This window comes from Triturus cristatus, chromosome 9 (assembly GCF_964204655.1).
Source record: "Triturus cristatus chromosome 9, aTriCri1.1, whole genome shotgun sequence".
NCBI classification, from domain to species: Eukaryota; Metazoa; Chordata; class Amphibia; order Caudata; family Salamandridae; genus Triturus; species Triturus cristatus.
In genome coordinates this window covers 619,662,724-619,688,525 of record NC_140592.1, presented here as the reverse complement: position 1 = coordinate 619,688,525, position 25,802 = coordinate 619,662,724, and the positions used below count along the sequence as shown (strand labels likewise).

Genomic DNA, 25,802 nt, shown 5'->3' with positions numbered 1-25,802 from the left:
GCCAGCGGCACATAAAACAGGTAGGGCAAATGTTTAACCCACTGACGGGCACTAATAAAAAACAGTGGTTCCCTCAGGCTCAAAGCCAAAGGCTCCATCGTGGTCCGTTTTAAAGAGTGTGTATAACAGGCCATGATTGAGAGCTCTGGAGTTGAGACTGAAGGCCCTGCGAGTTTCTCGCAGTGCTTGTCAGTGAGTTAAACCAACATCAATTAAAAAAATATACATTTACCTACCTACCAGTGGCGGCTCCTCCATACGGGCGTTTGGGCGCCGCCCCCCTGCTTTCTCGCAGTGCGAGAAGGCAGAAACATAAATGGTAATAACTACCATTTATGTTTCTGCCTTCTCGCACTGCGAGAAAGCAGAAGTGCCTGATCGGGGGTGGGCGGTCCTGCTTGAGGGCAGGGGGGAGTGGCTTGCCCAGTGTTGTGCATAGGGACTGTTTGGCCGGCCCTGGGGCCGATCAAACAGTCCGTATGCACAACACTGGGCAAGCCACTCCCCCCATGCCCTCGAGCAGCACCGCCCACGGCGCCCACTCTACATAGCGAAAATGGTCCCGGCTGGGGCGCTCTCTACTGCGCCTCAGCGTTGTGATTGGCAGAGCGGAGGGAGGGAGGCTGCCTTTCATTCATGACGACATGACGACGAGAGCTTCAGGACGGCGGGAGCGGCAGTTTGGACGCATCCAGAAGCTGCGGTGTTGCAGGACGGAGCGGGAGTTGGAACGCATCCAGAAGATGTTGCAGGACGAGGATGGTAAGTTTTATAATCTTCTTTCATTTACCCACCCGCCTCCACCCCCCGTGACGACCCCCACCCCCATCATGCCGGCCGTTACTGTGAAGTTATGAATGTACAAAACTATTTTAGGCCCTCCTTAGGCCTAAAATAGTTATGTACATTCATTACTATTTTAGACCCTCCGGTGCCGTATCAATGCCAGTCAGGGCTGGCTTTAGGGCGTTGCGATCGGTGCCACCGCACCGGGTGCTGGAATCCTGGGGGCGCCGTGTTTGAAAGTTTATTATGCCTTTAAAGTACCTGCTGCAGCGTTTCTTTCACCCCGCAATTACCAGGCCTCACATAAATGTCAAGATAACTCGTGTGATTAATTATCTTCCTGGAGAGAGAGATCAGCATTTTGTATAGTTGTGGTTTTGACTTAGGTGAAGTTAGTGCAGAGGGTTAATATGCCTGCTGCAGAGAACGTGTACCATGTAGATTACAGATGTAAACAGATCAGCAGGTTACTTGCAATGTATAATTTAAAGTCCTTAGTCCTAATATAGAATAGTGAGGTATTAACTTTCATCCTAGAACTGCATACACGCTGCAAAGTACAGAACATTGATCAATGTTGCAAAAAGGGTTAATTTGGCTAGAAATCGATTCTTATTATTAAAGAAAACTCCCAACTATGCTGTTTCTTTTTCGACTCTGAGTTTGTGCTTCTCCACACCAAGCACTCTTAAACTATGCTGCCTACCAGTATGGATGACATGTGACTCCTACACTTTTAGTCCTTTGGCTTACGTAACATTTCCTACACAGTGATTTACACATGTATGATTGAATGTCTGTGTGTAATATGCGTGTGATGCAAAGTGCTCAGACACCCTGCACTGGTATGAGTGGCGCTATATAACTAATTCAATGCATCTGAGAGAGTGTGGTTATGGAGACTTGGTCACTGTTTTCGCCACCCAATCTTTGGCCCTAATGGAGACCTGAGGGGACATATAGTTCATCTTTCTTTGGCAATAAGGTCAGGCGGCTAACGCCAATGTTCCCTATTCTTTTAAAATAATGCAGTCAGGCTAAATGGATGGCACGGGTGCAAGCAGGACTGAAGCACGATATGGGACAGTTTTAAATGTGTTTAATTATTTCAAGTCTACATATCCTACCTACTTTTATAAATATTCTTGCTTTCTGAAATGTGGTTTAACCTGCATCCTTTGGGCCTTTTTTTTTTGTTCTTCAAAATTTCCTTGGCGTGAGGGTCCTGCAGTTCCCCTTTAGTCAATCAGGCTCGCTATGACACAAAACACATTTAGACCCTTTTTTTACGCCCCACCACTTTCAAATGTCACCAGCCACCACTGCTACCTACTGCCCGGGGATGGAGTGGGATTCAAAATCGGCCAGGACACACTAAAAAAAGTTGCCCACATTTGCATATTGCCTTTCCTCAAAACAACACACTTGAAAACAAGTGAGGCCACATCTGCTCAGGACCCTGCCCTGCTAGGTATGCATACATTAATGGGCCGGCCCTACGAGTGAAAGGAAGTGACACCTCTGCCTGTTGCTAAACGTGAGGTAATGAGCGCCCATCTGACTCCAGAAAGGCCACTCAGACACCTACTGGGCCGCTGGCTGTAACTGAACAACAGCGACACCGCCCAAATCTGCCCCCCAGACTGCCCCAAAAAGCAGCCCACAGCTGGAACTCGGCACCAGCCCCTCGGGCATTGCCCGAGTGCCTGCGTTACCAATCCGACACTGATACTGCCTCGTTTTCGGTGCTCCACTTCATCTCAGCAGCACAGACTCCCAGAGCTCGAGCCAACAACTCCCCTCTACCAATCCAGACTCTGGAGCGCGTAGGTTCAACGCTCATTCAGGCTCTGGGGGCCTGTGCTGGCTTTTCACCCAGCTGTCTAAGACAGCTTGGGCTGGAGTGTTTAAAGTGCTCGTGTCAGGCTGGCCATCGCTAGACAGACAGCCAAAGTGACGAGCGCACTTTAAACAGAAGGGCACACTGTTCCTCCCTGCTGCCCCTCCCTCAGACTTGGCTGCTCCCGGCATGAAAAATAAAATGGTAATAAATTTGTTTTATTACCATTTTATATTTCATGTTTCAGGCTCACACAACCAGAGGGGCGACTCTCCTCTGCCCTCATGGTGGCACCGCCGCTGGGTATATTTTCATAGATGCGCAAGATTTCACAAATGATACTTTGGTCTTGGCAAAGAGATTAAGGGCCAGATATACGACCCTATTTTGCATGCAAAAACGGGTTTGCGACCCGTTTGCGCGTGCAAAATGTGAAAGGGCTATGTGCAATTCCTAAATAGCGAGTCGCAATTTATTTGCGACTCGCTATTTAGGAATTGCGAGTAGCTATTAGGAAGGGGTGTTCCCTTCCTAATAGCGACCGCAACCCCATGTATGAATGTTTTGCAATCACAATTGTGGTTGCAAAACACTTGCAAATTTCCACCCTCTTCAAGAGGGTGGTAATGAATTTGCAATTTGGAAAGGGTCCCCGGGGACCCCTTTCCACTTTGTGACTGTCTCTAAAAATATTTTTTAAGGGAAGATAGTGGTCTCAGGGACCACTACCTGCCCTTAAAAAACGTAATTTTTTTAAAAAAATGCATCCTGTTGTCCTGGGCTGCATTTAAAAAGACAGAAACTGCTTTATTTAAAAGCAGTCCCAGACATGTTGGTCTACTGAGCCCAGCAGGCCACCATCACTGGGAGGGCCTGTCATTCCCAATGGGGTCGCAAATTGAGAGAGGCTCATTAATATACATGAGCCTCGCAATTTGCGACCCCTTTGGGAATCGTATACAGTGTTAAACACGCTGTTGTACATGCCAAATAGCGCCTTGCAAATTGCAAGTTGCAAATTAGTCGCAATTTGCGAGGCGATATTTTGCAGGTCCTGTATCTGGCCCCAAACACTGGTAAAAGAGGAAAGAGAATGACGGAGGTCAATTCACCTAATTGCAGAAGCCGTGAGAAGTGGCACTAAGCCCAACTCTAAACCCACAACTTATTGCAGAAAGTGAAATTGTATGACCTTGGACCCAGATGAAATCATGGGGTCACTTCTTGCGACTTGATGACAATACAGGAAGTGACGTCACTTTTTAAAAAGAACTACATGAAGGGCAAGAAGACTAATTTACAAAAAGGATGGTATAACAGATAGAAGCATTTTAATTTCCAGACTTCTATTGAATAGGGGTTTGTATTGAGATGCAAGGAGGGCAGCCATGATGTATTAGGATCACAGCCAGGCTAATACCGCATCCGTTTTAGGCCAGGTACAGTCGTCATAGACCCAAACACAGTTTCAAATGCCTAGGCACAGTCTCAAATGCGTGAAACATCACAGCCCTAATGTGTTCATTCTCTGCGTTACTCCCATCTTCAGTAAAATGGCTCAACACTGGGATGTCAGGGGCCTCTGTTTTGTATGGTTACAAAGGCAATAAAAGAAGGAATTGCTCTTTAAACAGTTAACCCAAAAAACCCAAAAAACATATGCTCCTAACTGTGTCCCAAAGGACAAATAGCCTATAGTCCTCTGGAAGTAGAAACAGTGCTAGGATAACTGGCAAGAAATAAGCTTTGAGGGGACAATCTTTTTATCCAAACTTAATATATATTCAATCCTTTTTAGAGAGAGATTGCACACACATGGAGGGGTATTCACCCATATTTTGGACCAAACAGCAACCTTATTGCAGGCAATCGAGCTACAATAAAAAAGCACAAAAAAGATATTACCTTAAGATGTGATGAGAAGTAAAGAACATTTTTACAAATAAAATGACCAGCTGCTATAGCTCGTCTTTAAATGCTCCCCTTCCATGGGCCTAACACCCACCTTAAAAGGTATGCCTCTTCAACGGGCAGGTTTTAATCTCAACAAACTGTATTCAAATACACTTTCGTATATGGACACTTAAAAGAAAAACTTTAACTCTGAAGTGCTTGCATACTTTCTAATTGGACAACATTCTAAAAAAAGACAAAGGTAAACTGTTAGCACCCAGGCGAGTCTCCTTCTTAAATGAAATTAGTACATAATTAAAGGGTGGGTTAATCTCTTTTTGACTTCAAAGCATTAAATCAGGTATTTAGGAGAGCTATTAAACTGGTCAGTCACTCCCCTCCCCTTTGCTGCCTCAGTCATGGTCCTCACCTTAGGATGTAGTTCACCCATATCATGTTCCTTTCACTAGGATTCTTCATGTTCACCGAGATGGTGGCACAGGACTGGATCCAGATGAAGCCACCGCTCTTCTGTAGCCAGCGATAGTATTTGGTCACAACTTGGCCTTTGATTAGTACTGAAAACAATCCAAGCAACAAGAGAAATAAGGCGTGAGAATGGACGTAGACCCGTCGAAAATCCTCTGAATATCTTTGGTCAGTTTTTTATGCAGAAAAGCCAATAGGTCACGCATTTGAAAACATTATCCATACTTTTTGCTTTGCCAATGCTTGTTGCTAATGCTGAACGACATTGACAAAAACAAAAGAAATGCTTATTGCCGATGCTACACAACATCAGCAAAAATCCGTCCCAAGCAAGATGACGTATCTGTGCACATGTATCACCATATATGAGTGTGTATACATCAGGACACATCGCAATTTTAGCATTTAACAATAGGGGCATATTACAAGCCACTTGCGCCATCGAAGTGTCACTTTTTTGGATGCACCGGCGGCACAATATGCCTGCCCATATTTACAAGGCCACGCAAAGCCACCCTGCGTGGCTTTACATGGCCTTGTAAATATGGCCCCCTTTTACACATTAATATTCTTAACCCCTTCCACGCGTGGCAAGTTCCGCCGTGATGTGAGGCGGGGCGGGGCAGGGCTGGGCATGGCGCCCAGGTACCGAGGACGGCTCCCGGCCGTCATAAATCATGATGGGCGTGTGCTCATGACGGCGGGAGCTGTCCGAACTCCGCCCACTAATTAATTTGTCCGCACAGGTGGGGAATTAGCCGCGCGTGGGCTGGGCGGCAACGGTCGGACGGCTCCCGGCCATCATGAGCACACGACTACCGTGACTCATGACGGCCGGGAGCCATCCTGAGCATGGATGTGGTTAAAAGGGGCGTTCCGTGGGTGTTGCTGTGGGTGTTCCACGCAACAACCATGGATTCTGACACATTCCCAGATTTACAAGGTTTTGTAAATATGGGAATGCGTCGGATTCTAGCGCCTCCCTTGAGGATGCGTAAAAGTGGTGCAACGAGGAGAAATACCTTTATTTCTCCTTGTTTTTTTCCTCTTTCTATGTGTGCTGCTTCAGCACACATTTCAGGAGGAAAACCCCATCAATTATTGTTTTTATACAGGAAGGTGTCCCTTTCTGCATAAAAACAATCCTCCCTACAAGGCAGGCACCCTTGCACCGTGGTGCAAGGGTGCCTGCGTTGGCGAGCGCTAGGCAGCCAATTGTGCGCCAGCGCAGAGGAAATCACAGGGATGCATCGCATTGTTGTAAATACGATGCATCCCTGAACTTTTCTAATGACTCAGCTTGGTGCAGCAAGAAGGTGTGCAGTGCCGCGCTGAGGGTTAAATATGCCCCTCTGTATGATGATGTAGTCATGGGCATGCACTATCATGCACGCATGCAAATATGCAATGACATAAGCTTTTTTGCCTTTTTTTTAAATTTACCATTCCAAGATAGCAAAAAAAAACATTGCTGAGAAGAGCATGTAAAAGGGAAAGAAACACATGGGAAAGGCGAGGGTGATACAAAACATATGGACTCCCATGGACAACTGAAAGCAAAAGAAAACAAGCATTGGCAAAGCTATTATGTCTGGCATTGCCATTCAACCTTTTGGTTTTGTTAATGCTTTTTTTGTTTTTGTCATGGTTTTTGCAAACTTTATTGTTAGAGAAGCTGCTTAGCCCACAACAATATATAAATAAAATGTTGGCTAAAAGCTAAAATATTTTTGGTCACAAAAAACTCACATTGCCATAGTAGTCACTGGCACTTACAGGGACTACTTTGTATGCAGATGGGCTACTTGTGAAATTGCAGAATGCCATCACCCACAGTGAAGTTAGCCATTGGCTGAAGTGGGCTGACCCACTGCCCAATGCTGTAAATTGTAATGTGCTGAAGACAAACGTGAATGACAGCGCAACAGGGAACCTGTAAGTAAGTTATAATACATATAATACATGTAAGTATTATATTATACATATAGTTAGTAAAATCAAAAGGACTTGGCTGCAGCCAGACCTAATGAGCAGTTTCTTGAAAGTTAGCAGTAGAAGGGTACAAGTCATCCAATCAAAGGGATGGTAACAAAGCTATGATCCAAGGGAGGGACTCAGATAAGAAGCGGAAGAAAACCACCGCATAAAAAGAAAGCAAATACCATTGGCAGGAAATTCAAACAATGATAAGCAAAGAGCTGACTGTAAGTACGGGTATTAAACACAATAGGTCTTTTGACAACGGGGAGGTTTAAAAATCACCAGAATCTTAAAGAAATTATGCGTCATCAATGTCATTATGCCTAGACTTGCATTTGTGGCTAAGTAGGCGTTGCATTTGGAAATATTGGGTAATGTTCAAATTGCTAGGGCCATCCTTACCAGGGAACTCTTCCTTTGAAAAGGAGAACGGGAATCGAACATCACTCCTGTCACTCACTCCTCAGAGGCAAGGGTGATCATAAGGTTTATTGGTTCCAGACTCACACTCACGAGTAATTTGAGGGTGGGACGAGTATGAGATTCTATGATAGTAACTTTATCATCACCATAAGGATCTACCAAGACAGATGCCTATGAAAGGAGGCCACCTTCGATGGCAAAATGTGGAATCCTGAGAATCCTGGCTCGAAAGTATAGCTTCTGAACCCTCTATTTGGGTATTATCTTTGGGGCTTTTAACAAAATGCAAAAAAAAAAAAAAAAAAAGTTATATAAACTCTGAAATATATCTTCTGATTGAACATCCTCAAATCCCACTGAACCTACAAGTGATGAAAACTCGCCAAAGGTGCCAGAGAAGAAGAATGACACAAGCAAAGCCTAGCCACTGTATTGGATTCACTCACCTATGCTGCTGGAACATATGTAACCTTGTCCAATATTACTCAGACCTCTGTGAAGTATCGTAGCAGTTTTGATCTATCTTAATGATTGCACTGCCCCGTGTTGCACTTATTGACTGAATTGCCGTGTCTGGGGGCTCAGTAGACCAATGGATCCACTGTAGGGGCCTGTGGTCACAGGTTCAAATTCTGCTGGGTCCGCTTAGACGTTCATCTTTCTGAGGTCGATAAAATGAGTACCATTGAGTTAGGTAACAATACACATTATTCAGCGCCAATATACCCTTAGGTGAAAGTGCGCTTAACAAATACACATTTTATGTTAATGCCTTTCTTGCTGGAATTCATTGCACTTACGATGGATGAACTAGAAGACCAAGTGATTGAGAAGGCTGGTAGGCTGAGGGTGCAGAGTGGAAACGTGGCCATTGGGGTGGGAGCTGACAAACCAGTGCTATTGGCTTGATTCCTTAGAGTGGCTGAGACTCAGAGCGTGGCTACTTGTCAGTACACTTAAAGATGCTATGAGGAATTTAAAATTGGCCTGTGGTACATCAGTTCCAAAATCAAACAAATACGCTATCACATCCCAAGATCTTCGCATGAGGGCTTACAATGGTGCCAGATTTTAGGGAGCTTTTCAGTTCTAGGCCCTTGTCAATAGAATTACCTCATGCCTAACCACATCAGACACACTCCATCTCTCCATCATTAAGAAATGTAAGACATTTATCTATCTACAGGATCAATATTGACAGGGCTGGCTGGCATTGTCCTGGAGTTACTAGAAGTTTCTATTAACCCACAAGTCCACAAGTATCCGACTAGGGGTGTTTCTCTAAGACTTACTCACTAGTGCTATGTTTGGAGACCTAAGTGAAATTCCTTTATTTTTGCTGCCTGTGGTCACAAAAACGGTTGTGAGAATGGGCAGTGTCTGGTTCTAACTGTCAATCACCTCATCAAGTCACATCCACTTCTACTTAAAACAATCACGCCTAACGTTATTGCCACACGGAGCCCACCTAAAAATGAACCTTACCTAAATCATCCAACCCAAACCAATCCCCACTGGAACATGCCCTCCTCCCAAGTGTATACCCTCAACCATGTACAATTACTTTTGCAAAGAACACTTTACAAATTGTATAGTTTCACCCAGTCCCACAGGAGAACAACACACCCAAAAGCATAGGCTCAAACATCCCACAGAGATACCAAACTCATCCTAAAACCTAACTTCACCGAATTGTACTAGAACCCAATCTTGATGATTGTTTATAATCTCAATCAATACCAATCGGCGACAACCATACAAAAAGTATAGCCGCACTTTCTCCGGATGAGGACACCCATGACTTACGCATATACTCTAACCAAAACTTAATTAAGACAACCTTACACACAGTGTCTCACCGTGACCAATCACACTGGAAGCCGGTATTGTCAGAAACGTTCCCAGTGATAAGCAACCTTGCCCAGCTTGTATAGCTTCCCAAATCCAAATGCAATTCAGCTTCACATAATGTGTAATGCCTTAAATTGTTCTTTAGGAAATAAACGTCCCCAGTAGTTTATATCCGCTACAAATCTCACCAAAAACCAACCTCAGTCAAAGTGCAAAGTCACAGCCGATTCCAAAGAAATTCAACATCACATAAAAGGGTTTCACTGCGCCCTGTCTCAGAGGATACCAACTTCAACCTTACTGAACACGAATAATTTCATTGAAGCTTAACCTTAGGGCATACCTAGAACCAAACTCAACACAAAGAAACAGCACCCAAAGAATGCAACTAAACCTTCTCCCAATAGAAATCAATCTCATACAGATATTTAAAAGCACTCCAATACATCAAAAAACAACCACCTACAACAAGCTTCACCCAAAACCATCCTCGTGTAAATAGAAGTACATAACCCACGCCTATTCAAACCAGCATCACCCAGAGAACATAATCGCGCCCAGACCTTACTGCTCACCCACTCAAGGGGAAAATAACAACAGCAGCTACACAGAAACCTTGCGTGTTCTGGTCCCTGGCCTTTATCTCCTTGGTGTATTTCTTTGCATGTCCCTGGTTCATCTCAGTAATTGCACATTAAAATTGATGGAGTGCTTCTGATTGAGAATGAATCATTCACTTGGTGGATAATAACCTTTCCTCAAGTTAATCGAAATTCCAGTGGCATGCTCTTGGGTTTAGAAAGTTGCTGAAATGCTTACAGTCTCGGTGACTTTGCCGAATTCCTTCCACGTCTGCAGCATGAACGAACTGGTAACAGTTTTTCCCCACTAAATCCGCTGCGGACAGGTCCATGTAATCCGTGATCCTGCACAAAGGAAACAGACAGCAAGGAGAAGGGTAAGGTGGGAGGAGGAAAAGAGGGACAGACGAAAGGAAGGCAGAAAGGGTTCAATAAAAATAAAGATAGAGAAGAAGGCAAAGTGAGGTGAAATAGGGGGTAAACTCTATCCATTTCAAATGAGGCTTGAGATGGGGGGGGGGTTGCGGGGGGTGCAAAGACATGTCATATGACAAGTTTGCTGACAAAGAGTTACTGGCTCCATGACACAAGTTAATTCTGAGTTTGGGGGGAGAGGCTGAGTACTCTCTTCGGTTAGCCCGCCCAATTTAGAGGTGGGCGGATTGACCGTATGCAGATGGGGGAGTCAACTTGGCTCCGTTCCCGACATACCTCTCCAACAGCCAACCGGGTATGGGCCATTGGAGGTAAGCCATCTGACGGTCCGCCCCAATTTCGAGAGGACAGTTGGACGGCATTTTTTTTTTGTCGGTCACAACCAGGTAAAACCTGCTGCCGAAGGACAGTAAAAATAAAAACTCCCATGGTATGGGGTCGTTTCTTTTACTTTTTTCACAAACGAATAACTCCTTTGTGAATTTGTTTTTAAAAAACGTTAAACTTTGTAAAGGTTTGAGGGCCGGCCACCATATTTCACAGGGCAGTCCGTCAAACTTTTCCAACTTTGACAGAAACCGACATGATCGCAGTTCCTGACAATTCTAAGAGATATCAGTGGGGCCAGGCCTGCGGGCGTCTGTAAATCTGGTGGACGGAATGTCCATCAGGGTAACAGAGTAATTTACTCCATTGCCCTGATGTACATTACTCCTTTCTCCAAAGTCTAAATCATGCTAAAAATCTGATACATTTCACACGAGACAGAATTGTGGCTGGTAAAAGCAGCTGTAATCTCCCCCTAAAACTACATGGGCAGTGAATAACGAGGATTGAATGCAGAAGTACTGACCCCCTGGTAATTCTTAATTTCTCCGTGAAACCACCAGGGCCGGACTGGGAACCCAAAGCAGCCCTTGCAATTTTGTTGGACTAGCCCTGGGTGGGGGTGTGGCGGCATTTCAAGTGCGAAGTACCTGCTTCTTTTGTTTGTTACTAGTGGCCAATATTGCAGTATCGCTGCAAAATCGCCCCCAGTAACAAAACCAGCCCCCACCATTGTAAAACTGAGCCCCTTCCCTCCAAGCTCCTGGGGAAATGCCCGATGCCCGCTACGGCCAGTCCGGCCTTGTGAACCACAGTATGAAGGACACCAGGGGGTGGGCAGCGTAGATGGGCTTGTACAGAGGCCAGCATCACCTACCTTATAATGAAACCAGATGTTGCCTGCCCAGAGCACAGAACAGCCGTCTTATCAAAAGAAAGTAGTTTAGTTATCTGTATTTCTTACCTTCAAAAACGGACTGTGTCCCCAAGTGTGCTATCACCATAAACTGAACTGAAGACTTATGGTCAAGATAAGATGATGTGACATCATATTGAAAGCTGGGGCAATGAAGCTAGGAACCTTCCAGCTCTACCATATCCTCTTGCAAAGCGTAAAAACACTCCTAGAGCAGCCAGGCACGTACAGGTACATAGCATACAAGGTCCATCAAGAGCAACATCTTCCAGTTGCCAGAATCTGGCACCGCTCTAATGCCGACTGCTTGCAAGCAGACGGTAATACCTTCTATTAATAAGTAATGTCCCGCCAAGTCAAGGTAATCTATGGAGCCCATTGGGATATCACGAGAGAGAGAGGGGCATATTTACAAGCCCCTAGTGCCACTGGAGCTCCATTCCCATATTTACAAGGTCGCGCTAACCACTTAACGTGGCTTAACGCCACCTTGGAAATATGCCCCTTTCCGCTGGAGTCCTCTGCAGCAAACGGGCATGAAATGGTGTTGCTGTGGGCGTTTCACCCATTGCTTTTTGATGCTGCCCCCGATTTACACGGCTGAGGCAGCACCAAAAACTAACGCCATGGATTACCAGGCCTTAGAATGCTGATATGAGGAGAAATTTTTTGATCTTTCCATGTGTGCTGCATTCTTTAGCACACATAGACAGAGCAAATCTCCACCATTGATTATTTATGTGCAGGAAGGTGTTCCTTCCTGCACATAAACAAGGCGCCCCTGCAGCGCAGGCGCCCTTGCAACATGGCAGCAGGGTGCCTGCACTAGCGCTAGGCAGCTTTTTTTGCGTCGGCGTTCGGGGAAACATCGGGGTGCACCATATTCTTGTGAATACTGCTTATGCCTGTGTTTGAAAAATGTTGGAGCACGGAACTGCTGAATTTGGCGCAGCTCTGCGCTCTGACATTTATTTGTAAATATGCCCCAGAGGATGTCTCTTGTAATCTCGATTCATTTACATTTGGAACATATGGCATAACTTCCACAAAATTATGCAATAGTATCCATTTCCATATAGTAGACGGTCCCCTACCGCACGGAGCTGAATAATGTACAATGATTCTCGTATAGCACGATCTTTATCAAAATACATTGAGCTCCTTGTGAGAAATCCCCTGGGCAATGTGTTCTTTATTGTAGGGATGTCCATAAAATAATGTAGGGCCGCTAAATGTAATAAAAAGCAGATGTTTCTATAAGAGAGAGAGGTATACACATCCAGTGGCTGCTGTTCTTAAACTTATTTGATAACGGTTGTATGTCGTTACAACGCATTCCGTTGCAACGCATGCCTTTACCACGCATGCGTTACAACGGACTGCTTTTTCAATGCATAACCTTTACCACGAATATTCCTTTACCACGCATACCTTTACAATGATTTTTGTTGTAAATTCATGCATGGTAAGGGCATTGTACCCTTACGTGATCCCCCAGCTCCCAGTCCTTCTTATATTTACCCCTGGCCTTAACCCTCAATCCTTTTATATATATTTGTTTTATAAAAACTAAAATTCCCCTTATCTCTTCACGTCGTCTCCTCTCCAGCTTCCGTGGTGACGTCGTACGTCAAAAAGAGGAAGCGGGAGTTTCTTTCCGTTTCCTCTCAAATGACACCAATTGCCTGCACTTCTCGACGTGACATCAGGTGAGGTTTTTTTTGGAGGGGGAGACCCCCCAAGCCCCCATTTCTTCCCACTTTTTTATTTATTTTTGGGGGGAGACCCCCCCCCAGTCCCCTTTTTCTAATTTTAGCCTTTACCACACATGCCTTTACTACGTATCTCGTAGTAAAGGTATGCGTGGTAAAGGCTTTCATGGTAACCACGCATGCGTTGTAATGCATGCGTGGTTAAGGTTTGCGTGGAAACGGCCGCGTTGTAGTGGCCGTTTCCCCTTGATAACATTTAGCCTTTGCCATGCATGGCAGGGAAAGAACCTCATTTTACTAATATTTTCTTTTCCACCTCCCAGATTAACCCTTTCGCTGCGGCGGGAATTCCGCCGCAGCGCTGGGGGGCGCGGGGGGGCAGTGCGGTGGCGCTGTGCTCATGACGGAGCCACTCCGTCATGAGCCACGGTTGAGCTGTGCTCATGACGGAGCGGTTCCGTCATGACTCCGCCCAGTTGCGTTGTCCCGCCGCACAGGCGGGGAAACAGCGCCGCGTGGGCGGAGCGGCCGCCAACGGTCGTGGCATGACGGAACCGCTCCGTCATGAGCACACGGCAACCGTGGCTCATGACGGAGCGGGTCCGTCATGAGCGGGGAAGGGGTTAAAATAGGTTATGTAAACCCTATGCAATGTTGTGGAAAGCAGAACACAAACCTAGTAATACTACTTACACACACATCTTGTACTGTAGCTATTTTACTTTAAACATCCTGGCCTTAATCTGTCCCCCTGGATCTTATTCTTGGATTATATTTTCACACCACAGGACCACTGAAAGGCTCGATTTCCAACAAGACAATACTCCTTTTTTAGAGATTTTTTTCACAGTGTATACTTATTATGTGAGTGTCCTGAACAGCAGGAATTAAACTATTCGAGCCCTCACCGCTCAAAAGGAGATACACAATATTTAGGATTCTGCCACATTCACAGTGCCCTCTTGAAATAACCTCTCATCAGAGAACTCTGCAATGTAATCTTGAATAGGCATGAACAGTGAAACAAAACCTTTTTCTGCAATGTAGAGAACCATCTAGTTTTGCTGTTAGAGTTATTTGAACATGTAGCAGCTTTGTTTCCTGTTGTGGACAACAGCAGTTCCATCACCTCATCGTGATGTATAAACACTGCATCTGTCCACGACAAAGAATAACAGGTCACTTGATTGCACGGACTAGCCTCATACAATGGGCTCTAGCTACTAAATTGCCAAATAGACATTGGTAACAGTATATAATACCACCGTGCAAAAGACTCACTCACAAGCCAAGAAAAATGTGGGTGGAGAGTGGGCGGAGCGTCAATTCCCTACCTCAATACTGCATGCCTCGTAGAGCTTGTGTCATTGCCCACTGTAAACACTAACTGTTCATTGGTCAAAAGGCTTAGTAGTATCTTCTTAATACCGCCTTGTCTCCTTTTGTAACCTCCCATGGCAACACCCTCTATTACGTGTGTTATTGCTCGGTAGGCTTTAATTACAGCCTCCGAGCACTATTTTCACAAATTGCTTTCCACGTTCTCTCCTAAAGCTTTTTTATTATTTTTATAGCACGCATTTGCAATGCAATAGGTCTCGTAACCTAAAAAGTCGATCCTTTCCCCTTCTGATTGATGTTGTCAGACACTAAAGAAGAGAGTGTTATGCTTCATTGAAGAGAGTGAGAATTTCTTAAACAATATACCCTCTTATACTATGGACTGCCATATGATAGGGAGAGCCCCTTAAACCTGTGTGGAAGGGTGTGCAGAAGATACCTTAGGACACAATACATTTGAATCAATGCTACCTCTCTGCTGATTGGACACCCACCGGCTTTCACAATACACAATCTGCAGGTCCATGTTCACCCGAAACACAAACATGTGGCAGTCAATGCGCACTTCGCTGAGTGTAGAGGGGGGCAGCGTGTGGGCCAGTGCCACCAACCCCATAACACGGCCTGGCAGGGAGCGAGAGTGGCAGAACGAGGGCAGGCGCGTGCGGAGGCAGCCTGTGACGTGGATCACCTGCAACACAGAAATCAGACAACACTGTAGTCTGGGCAGCTAAAGTTACTCAGACTATAAGATTACTGATAAATTAGTTACATACGCATCACAATTGTGTACTCAAGTGTACTACATGGAAATGTGGACTTCTTGTACATACTAGGCAGGAAAAACATACTGGTACATGGAGTCTATTCAACTTTAAAATTAGCACTTTTATAGGTTCTCTGACACGAATATTATAAAGTATCAAAGTAATCTATTTCGCTTGTACCTTTTGTAAGTAATCTCATTACTTGATCTGAAAATGTTTAATACCCATATGCCAGTTGCGGCTCGCAGGACTCACAGAGTGGGGACAGGTGTGGGGATCGCGTGGGTGTTCATGTGGGGGGTAGAAGCGGTTAAAGAATAAAAAATAATACTTCCCTTACCGGGTCCCGTGCTGCCTCCACTCCTGGCCGGGTCCTGAGTTTTCCTGCTGCTTTCCTTGAACACGAAGCAGGCATCCTCTCTCATCTCCCATAAACCAATCCCGTTGGGACTGGTGCGAACAGCACCCAGCCGGGCGCCTGTTGAGAGGCTATTTTCTCTATGTAGTCTGCATGCGGCCAGCCTACATAGAGAAAATGCAGAGTGCGCATGACTGGTCTGGTCGGCCCCAGAGGGCCTACCAAACAGTCAGGGCCCACAACATTGGGCATGCCACTCCAACCCGACCCGTCCACCTGCCCGCCCCCAACCAGGTATACCGTTCTGTTTTCTCGCAGCGAGAGAAGCAAAAACATAAAATGGTATTTGAAATACCATTTTATGTTTGCGCTTCTCCCACTGCCAGAAAGCAGTGGGGCAACGCTCCTCCGCCCTAATGGAGGAGCCGCCCCTGCGATATGCAATGTATTACAAAGGAGATTAGTCAGATCTGAATGAATTATTTACTGGAATGAGCTATTTCAACAGCCTCAAACTTAACTTTGCCTACGTGGTCCAAGCAATAAAATGACTTAAAGGCACTGACTGAAATCCACCAAAACCATAAGCCTTTGTACCCACAATACCAATCTATTGTATGCATTTAGTAGTCTTTTGAAGATTTGCCATGTTCCATTATGATGTTGCTCCTGAAAGAATCTGAAAGGGACGTTATTCCCCCACAAGATACTCACTGAAGACCTTTAAATGCTGGTTTTATGTCACTAGGTCATGGTCGATAATATCAACCTGCAATAATATTCCATACACTACTATGCCAACTACTATCTATATCTTCATGCTAAGATTATAACTACTGTTCATACTTTCACATCATTTTACTATGCGATTAAGCGGTTAAGTCAATGGAGTGGATACAATATTTTTGTAATGTAATGCAACATGTGATGTTGTAAGGGCATACTTTGGGTTTTAAGTATCAATTTGTTGAGTCTATAGACATACCTTGTACTGTGGACATTCTTCAGTACACCAAAGAGCATCGGATCAAGGACTTACCCTGGAGATCCCAACACACACACACATGTACCCCATTCAACTGCTGTCTCTGCCAAATACCATACAGGTAGTTCCAAATTTATTTTAGGACACCTTCTCTCAATCCAAAGCTGCTAAACTTGTTAATTATTCTTTTGTTTAGAAGGGCATTGAAGGATGTACTAAAAACCAAACTAGAGAGCCAACCAGTTCCAGGGATAAGAAGTGAAAATCGTGAATGTTTGTGATAACATTTTTTCTGTTATGGGGTGTTCGAGGTATTTGGAAAATACTTGAACCCAATGGTGGTTCCACAATGCTTTGGTATGAATACTAAGGGGTATATTTATCAAAGAATTGTGTCACCGTTGTCCAACACAATGGGGTGCCAGGGTGACGCAACTACTAAGTTACATTTATCAAGTCACTCCAGGCCAACTTGCGTGGCCCTGCGTGACTTGCTAAATCTAGAGTAACACAACACTGTGCAAATCGCTGCGTTGCTTTACTCTGCCCTAGGGATGCTTTCCATTGGTGGAGCGTGGGTGTTCCCATGCACACACCCATGGATTTTGGCATATTCTCAGATTTACCATTACTGGTAGACCTTGGAATGGGTCAAAATGCGATGCCTTCCCAGGTGAGACGTATCGAGGAGAAATATATCTTTATTTCTCTTCGTTTTTTGTTTTTGTGCAGAAAGGTGTCCCTTCCTGCACAAAAACAATCCTGCTTCCACTGCAGGCACCCTTGCACTATGTTGCAAGGATGCCTGCTTTGGTGCTAGGCAGCACATTGTGCTCCAGCACACGGAAAAGACAAGAATGCACCCTTTATTGTGAAATACAGATAATTCTTGCCCTTTCCCTATAACGCAGTGCGCCAAGGTGTCTTGCTCCTGCTGTACCGGGCTGTGTGATTTCTTGATAAATGAGCCCCTCTGTTTCTTCTTCATCAGGAAAAAGAATGTATACAAGAAGGTGTTCCATTGTTTCTTTGGATTTGAGGTGTGAATGTTCTTTCTGAAGGAAGAAAACATGCTGTTTCAGAGATAAGAGCCAGTGCACAAAGGCACTCATTTTTGGCGACAAGGACTTATTTTTCATCATCAGATTTTGATCCTATGTAAGCCAGAAAAAGGATGGAAAATAATATAGGAAAGTATCATCATCTAAATACTTTATTTCAGTCAAATGACCATAAAAGTGCAAATGCAATAAATACATACATAACATAAAAATAGCCACCATTTTAAGTGCACATTCCCATTGCCAATAAATGTCCATTCAAGCATGTTCTAACATCCTTTGAAGGGGCAATGAATTAGAAACAACTTAAACCCTCCAAAATCCTAAAAACTGGACTAAAAGGGTCCACCATGTTGGATGCTTAGTCCATGCCCATCTGGGGATAACTTAATCTTGAGGCTCGTGATTATTTGATATAAACACAGTCTGCTTTTAGATGGTTCAAAGCAGTTTTGTACAGAGGGAAAATGTCTCCTCTTGGAGTGCGAGTTTCTTTATGTACATTGAGATTAAACAGGATGGAGAAGTAGTTTATGGTCGACTCACTTAGTTGGACAGTACTCTTCATAGGAAAACATCAATAAAGGGAGTAGCAGGGATCAAAAAGAACCAGCAAGCGTTAAGTGACAGGAAGCGTAGGGTGGTGGAAAAAGAGGCACTAAGTGAAATCAGGAGTAGACAGCCATGATATTAGACAACCATGACATTCAGCAGTGCTAGTAGTCAGCTCCACAGAAAAAAAACTTTGGGATGCGGCATCTATTCGTGTAGTTATTTATTTATTTATTGTTGCCAATTAAGCACTGCGCTTGCAATTCGAAGAACCAGAAACCAACATTTTAACCTGGTGAAATCTAGGGGTGGCGTGGGTATCATTCTTGAAGGTTTTAAAGTGACTTTATTGAACAGATATTAGCTCCTCACCACAAACTGCGTGGGGGTAGGTCTCCATGTCCCTTGAAATGTTCCCCGACTAATGTAGGGGACAGTTACCCACTTCATGCAGTGAGGCTACATTCATCTTTCTCTCATCCTCAACACCTTCTTCCATCTCAAGAGAAGGATTTAACAGGCTGATCAGCAGCAAGGCGAGCAAACCCACGCGCCCCTTGAATCACCCTGACTGCTGCTGAAGCCCCGGGCATAGATGGATCCTCGATCACCAGCAAGCTGGAATATCCTCTGCTGCACTTGCTGACATTACCTGACCAGGAGTTGATTAGCAAGAAGCCAGGAAGAGGTGTGGTCCTGCGGCCAGGGCAACTGACTCCGGAATCTGGGGATCAGGGTTCGATCCCCGGCGCCGGTGGCAGATTAGCCGAGCAACATGTGACTCTGGGCAATAGCTTGCTTAATCTTCCCGATGGCCCCTAGCGACCCTTATGGGTGATTGGTCGCGCTTTACAAATGTGGATTATTATTATTATATCCAAGGCAGACAGAGACACTAGAAGCAGCTATGTACACATGCATGTGTGCACAGAAGGACACAGAGTGAAATGTCATCATGAAACGGTACACCGTCAATTTATTTTTGAGGTAGAAAGTAGCTGACAAAGAAGTGGAGATGAACGCTCATTATAGTATAATGAAATTATATTAGACCATGGATACTGTCAAACGTATTCCGAGGGGCCGCAAAGTGTGGTCAGTGGTGTGCCCGAGGCCCGCATTAATGGTAGCAGGATAGAAGTGGGGCTTTGTGGGTGAGTAAATGTTGCAGGATACTTCATTAGAATAATTTAATAAAGTTCAGTTAGCTTGTAATTAAAATCTTCATGTTAGTGCTTACCGAAGTAAATAGCAGCCCAGTGCTGCAGTTAACCCGTCGGCCAATCGTGAAGGTCGGGAGAGCAGCATGTGGCCCCGGGGCCCTACTTTGAGAATCACACCATTAGAGTAACACCTGTTATCAGTTATCAGTGCTTAGAAACAACAGAAGTGTTGTTTTAAGATCTATATAGAAACAAGCTATGATGATGATTAATAATAATATTTATTTTTATAATAATTATATCAAATCCCTGATCTATATTTTTTCCTTATGAGAAATGTTTTCTTCTCTGCAAGCTTAGAGTTGAGACACCGTGCAGATTTCTCAGGGACAATTTTCTTTTGATTTTAATTGGTTCAACTCCATCTAAGATGGTGAAGATAACATTTTGAAAGTGGGAGCAGTATCAGGAGATGGAATTAAAGGCAGGAACACTAACACCAGAGCTAAGACCTCATTCATGATGATCTTCTCTGAATCTTGAATTAGAACTATTATTGTTTTACAGTGTTTAAAGTAGAGGAGAACAGAATGAAGTCAAAGCAGATAGCCTAATGGACTAACTAACAGCCAAGACTTCATGAATTACTACCAGATCGGGAGAGTTGGGGAACAAAAATAAGATTCTGCGATTCTGTGTAGCACAAATCTGTTTCTGTTATTCTGATCCAGTTCTGGTTGGGTTGTTTGGTGCTTGGGCGAGCTTTGGCTTGTGATGTGGAGATATTGAAATGGATAATGTAGGGGTCGGACCAAGTGAATGATGAGACTGAGCACCAGGTGATGTAGTTGCCAGAGGTGAAGATTACACCTAAAAAGTGTCCTGCATTGTGTGTAGGGTCTGTGACAAGCTGGGAAAGTCCTATGTTGTGTAGACTCTTGAAGAGGTCAGAGGAGCAGTGGTTGCAAGGGTCTTCCAGGTAGAAGTTGAAGTCACTGAGAAGAAAAAAGTTCTTGGAGTTGATGGTGTGAGAGGGGATGAATGGAACACACAAATGGTGATGGGAGCTTGCTTGCAATAAGTCTAACCATTGGCAAGAGCTAGGGTAGCACTCCAACCTATCGTTCCTTTGCTCACTAAGGGCCTCATGTACGTAGCCCAATACCGGTCGGTAACGGCTGATTTTCGGTAATTATACCGTTACCGACCGGTATTTAGGCTGTTGACATGTAGGGGGCTCATTTCTGTAATCGGTAATTTACCGAATCGGTAAAATTACCGAATCGGTAATTTTACCGATTCGGTATATACCGAATACAGTAATGAGATGTAGGGGGACTGTGTGGTGGGTGTGGGGATTCGTTATTTACCACCAACTAATAGTTGGTGGTAAATGACGAATAGGTGTGAAAATGCATTTTTGTGCACTGTGAAGTGTGCAGTGTGGCAGACATACATGCCCCTAGGGCATGTATGTGCGCCACATGTGCACACATGGAAGAATCAGGGGTGCAACAGGGTGTCAATGTGACACCCTGCCACACTTGAATGTGCTCCCCCCATTACCGAATCGGTATTTACCGATTCGGTAATGAGACATACCTTCCCATTGATTCAATCAATGGGAAGGTATGCCTCATTACCGAATTGGTAAATACCGATTCGGTAATTACCGACTTACTCCGATTCGGTAACATTTACCGAATTTTTACCTACATACACTTTACTGATTCTTAAATACCGAATCGGTAAGATTCGGTATTTAAGAATCGGTAAAGTGTATGCCACCTACATATGGCCCCATGTCACCTCAATATGGACCCAGCCATATGCAAGTCAGTCTTGACCCTGCTCCTCATGGGAACAGACCAGCCCATTCCTCCCTGAACCACAAAATAAGCAAACCAGGACTGGTTTAGCCCTAGTTATAGGCTCATCAGTCGGGGATAGCTTGGTTCCAGTGACTCGGTGAGCACTGGACCCACTTCTGGGCATACCAATGCCACTTAGAGCGGTAAGTTAAACACACAAAAGGTGATGGGAGGCTGCTTGCAATAAGTCTAACTCTTGCAATAGCTCTGGGTAGCACTCAAACCCTTTGCTCCTATGCTCACCATGCCACCTCTATTTGGACCCAGCCATATGCAAATCAGTCTTGACCCTGCTCCTCATGGGAACAGTCCAGCCCGAACTGCCAAGCAAGGTCCTCCCTAAACCAGAACACAAGCAACCCAGGACAGGTTTCACACTAGTTATGGGTAGGCATGGGTGGTAAATTCCGTTCCACTCGCGGAATTTGGGTAATTTCGCGTTACGCTGAGAACGTGGAATTACCAAAAATTCCGCAATGCGCGACTTTGCGGAATTTTTTGCTTTTGCGCTTTAAAAATGCGTGTTCGCGAGATACTTCTCCCCGAGCATGCAAACAGCGTTTGCGAACAGGAAAAAAGCACTGCGAACGGGCGGAAAAAGCAATTCCGCGTGTTCACGGAACTTTTGCGTGCTCGCTGTGATTTACCGTTTCGCGGAGGTTTGCGTAGCGCGACTACACAAATTCCGCCCACCCCTAGGTATGGTCTTATCAGCCCGGGACAGCTTGGTTCCAGTGGCACAGTATGCATGGTACCCACATCTGGGCACACCCATGCCACGTAGGGTGGTATGTGAAACACACAAAGGGTAAGTCAAACCACCGGAAATAGCTCAGGGTAGTACTCCAGCCCATCATTTTTTTTTTGGGGGGGGGGGGCGATGAAGTCTGAGATAAGGTTGCTGAAGTTGCTTTGCGGACTGGTTGGTCTTTAGGCTAGGATGCCCTTCACAGTGGTGCTGTTGTTTGCTTTCAGGTTGAAGTGTATATGTTCCATGAAAGGGTTGTCTGGGTTAGTGTGGGTTGTTCTTTTGAAGGTGTCTTTGTAGACTATGGCGAGGCCTCGGCTTAGTTTGTGGAGGTGGTCCCGGCATGCAATTTTTATATCCTGCTGGAACGCCAACATCGATGTCGGGAGCGAGGCAGAGTTCATCCAGGTTTCTGTTAGGAAGTGGAAGTCTGGTGTGCTGTTGTTAATGAGGCTGCACATTTTGATGGTGTGTCTTTTGAGAGAGCTGGTGTTTAGGAGCATGCATGTGAGGGTATGTAGAGGTCCATCATGCTGTTGGGTGAGATTGTGAGATTGTGAGATGGTGACGTCGGGTTCTGGGCGAGGGGAGTGTGTGGAGCTGAGTTGCTGGAGCTGAAGTGACAGTGGGAGCGAGAGAAAGATTCCACTGTTCTGTGAGGTGCAGCAGCAGTAGTTGGAGAGGCATCCAGGGTCCAATGCATGTAGTATTGCTGTGAAGTAGCGGCTGTGGGTGGTCTGGGCACGGTCCAGGCAAGAACGGATGAAGACGAGCTTGCCTTTGGTGTGCCTTCAACATGTCAGCGGTTCGGTCGCACAGCGGCTACCATTAAGCAGATTCTGGAAGGGGGAGGAGGACAGGGGTGGTGGGTGGGGCTAAGTAGACGCAGGAAGAGGGTGTGGTGGAAGACGTAGGAAGGTAGGTTAGGAGTGGGGGAGGACGAAATGCACCAGACGGGGTGGGGGAATGGAGGGGGGAATGTCTCCTTAGCAAAACCTATCCAATCCAGGTGCAAGACAGGAGGCAGAAATGAGGAGGCTCTAAATCACCAACTATTTTAGGAAGGCGATAGTTTTATGGGTGATTGCTGTCACTTTTTCATTGAAGCAAAACATGGCCAGATCTTTGAGAAAATGCAAGCTTGTCTGAGCCCTAAATCCAACTGGTGAAGTCAGATTTGTTGTCAGTTCTAGCCAGGTCTGTCTTAACCGCATTATAGGCCACCGGAAAAAGCAGTGCACTGGGCCCTGCCTACACAACCACTCACAGAAATGAAATAAAAACATTTAAAACTGCCCAGCATGCCCATGCGTGTCGCCCAACCACTACAGGTTTGTGCCTGTACTGGGAACAGCCCATTCATTGTCATAAGGCATACTGGCATGGTCTGCGCCAGTACACTAAGTTTAAGGTGCAGACAAGGGCAGTGCACCCTTTCTGTAATATGGTCCCAGTTGATCTTATCCATTGCATCCAGAACACTTGTTGCTCTTGCCATCTAACCCAAGCCCTTAAATCTATAGCCGAAACGATGTACTTCACAATTCCACTTTTAGAGACATATATACCACTCTCAGGGCCATATGTAGGTAGCATACAAGTTACCACTTCTTAAATACCGAACTTTACCGATTCGGTATTTAAGAAGTGGTAACTCGTATGTAGGTAATCATTCGGTAAATATTACCGAATCGGAGAAATTCGGTAATTACCGAATCGGTATTTACCGATTCGGTAATGAGGGGAGCACATTCAAGGGTGGCAGGGTGTCACATTGACACCCTGTTGCACCCCTGATTCCTGCATGTGTGCACATGTGGCGCACATACATGCCCTAAGGGCATGTATGTCTGCCACATGGCACTGTTAGTCCAGCAAAATATTGCTTTTTGCAATGAATTCGGTATTTAGCACCAACATATATTTGGTGCTAAATACCGAATTATTTTCCCTACACATCACTCATTTGAGTGTCACCTACATCTCATTTCAGGATTCGGTATTTACCGAATCGGTAAAATTACCGATTCGGTAATTTTACCGATTCGGTAAATTACCGAATCCTGAAATGTTCCCCCTACATAGCAAAAGCCTAAATACCGGTCGGTAACGGGATATTTACCGAAAATCGGCCGTTACCGACCGGTATTAGGCTACCTACATATGGCCCTCAGTGTTTGATTTGTCAAAAAAAAATAATAAGTGCCAGGCCCTCGTCAGGGGGCCACAGCTGCTTGAACCACCCATTGTGCCTGCCCGTACTGCCAATTACGGATCCAACACAACTAGTAACCATCACACCCTATAAGTGTGAGAATTCAGACTATTCCAGGCCCCAAAAGCCATAACAATGGCTTGGGTGCCAGGTTTCAGTCATTTTAGTGTACACAGAATTTATAAACAACTGTTGTTGTGCTCATATGCAAATTAGACAAACAGTGCCACATTGTGGCAGACTGGGATAAGTGCCGGTGCTGAGAAATAAGTGCTGGTGCCCAGCGCTGGAAACCACAGGCTCAAATTAAGCACTGATCACTCTTCCATCAGAGGGTTGCAGAGATTACGTTTCCAAAACCGAGCACAAGAAGAACAGTCCTGATACCCAGAAACATATTTCCCCCCTGCCCAGAGGAGTTTTCTACAACTCTCTCTTCATGTGTGAATGCCATTCAACTCCCCCTTCTCATCTCAGAGCCTTGTCTATCGCTCTTGCTAACGAAAGCCTTTGAACTAACACTCCACATACAGTCAGTCGAACTAACCAGATCTCAATGCTCGCTGGATCATTCACTCACCTTATAACCTGAGGTCTTCACGTGGAGTCCCCGCTTGGTCAGGGTGGACTTCATACGAACAAAGAAGGATCGATCTAATGCGTCACTTTCAATGGCCAAGGGGCTGAGCGGATCTGAAAAAAAACATTTTTTAAGATACATTGAAATTCAATACGATAATGAAAACAACGCTACAGGAGCGCATCTTGTTTCAAGTAGCTAAACAAATATCAATATGTTTGGTGGTCATATTTTACCTGCTCAAATTCGATGACTATCAAAAATACATCAAAATATGAGAATATTAAATTATTTACCAAAAAGAAAAAACTGAAAAAAATGAGAATCTGCCATAAATATTGATATGAAGCAGGCATAAACCTGTATCTCGCTGTGTCGGTAGCTCCGCGTGTTACCGTGCTGGGAGTCCCGGGGGGGCCAGCCTCGTGTCGAGAGGATGAGGCAAAGCCTCGTAGCCCGGCTCCGGAGACTATGGATCGGACTGAATCCTCGCATTCCACGTCGATAAAAAGAAGTTTGATTTTTCAAAGTTGGGAAATAGACTACTCTGTGGGTTTCGAATGATTGGACAAACGGACGCTGTATGCCCGAGCACCTCCACGGAAACAGGGTTCGGAGCTCTCAGTTTTGGCTCATGTAACAATTGTTGTTTTGCAGGAAGAGCGGTGGTTTCTAATTGTGGAACGGGCAATTTATTGTGGAGCAAATGATCAAAAACGAAGAAAATGTCTCAACTTTGAGGCATTGCAATCTCTAAAATTTCTAAGTGTTTGAGTATATCACACCCATGTTGGCACAATAAATACCTGCCTGTCGGCAACCTTGGAATAACACCTCTTACCTCAACATTCAACTTCAAAATAAACAATTTTTTCGGGATCCCACAATCATGACTAGCGGAAATGAACAATATGGCCGCATCTGCTAG

The 25,802-nt window shown here is 45.0% G+C and overlaps 1 protein-coding gene across 2 annotated transcripts in view; it reads right to left on the bottom strand.

Moving 5' to 3' along the window:
- NPAS1 (neuronal PAS domain protein 1) overlaps positions 1-25,802 on the bottom strand; it is a 500,301-nt gene that overhangs the window by 48,155 nt on the left and 426,344 nt on the right. For both annotated transcript variants that reach the window (XM_085625659.1, XM_085625660.1), the window contains 4 exons: positions 24,875-24,987; positions 15,069-15,265; positions 10,082-10,188; positions 4,950-5,097 (listed from right to left, as the gene is read on the bottom strand). In XM_085625659.1, the coding sequence (XP_085481785.1) occupies positions 4,950-5,097; positions 10,082-10,188; positions 15,069-15,265; positions 24,875-24,987 (565 nt within the window). The remainder of the gene's footprint in view (positions 1-4,949; positions 5,098-10,081; positions 10,189-15,068; positions 15,266-24,874; positions 24,988-25,802) is intronic.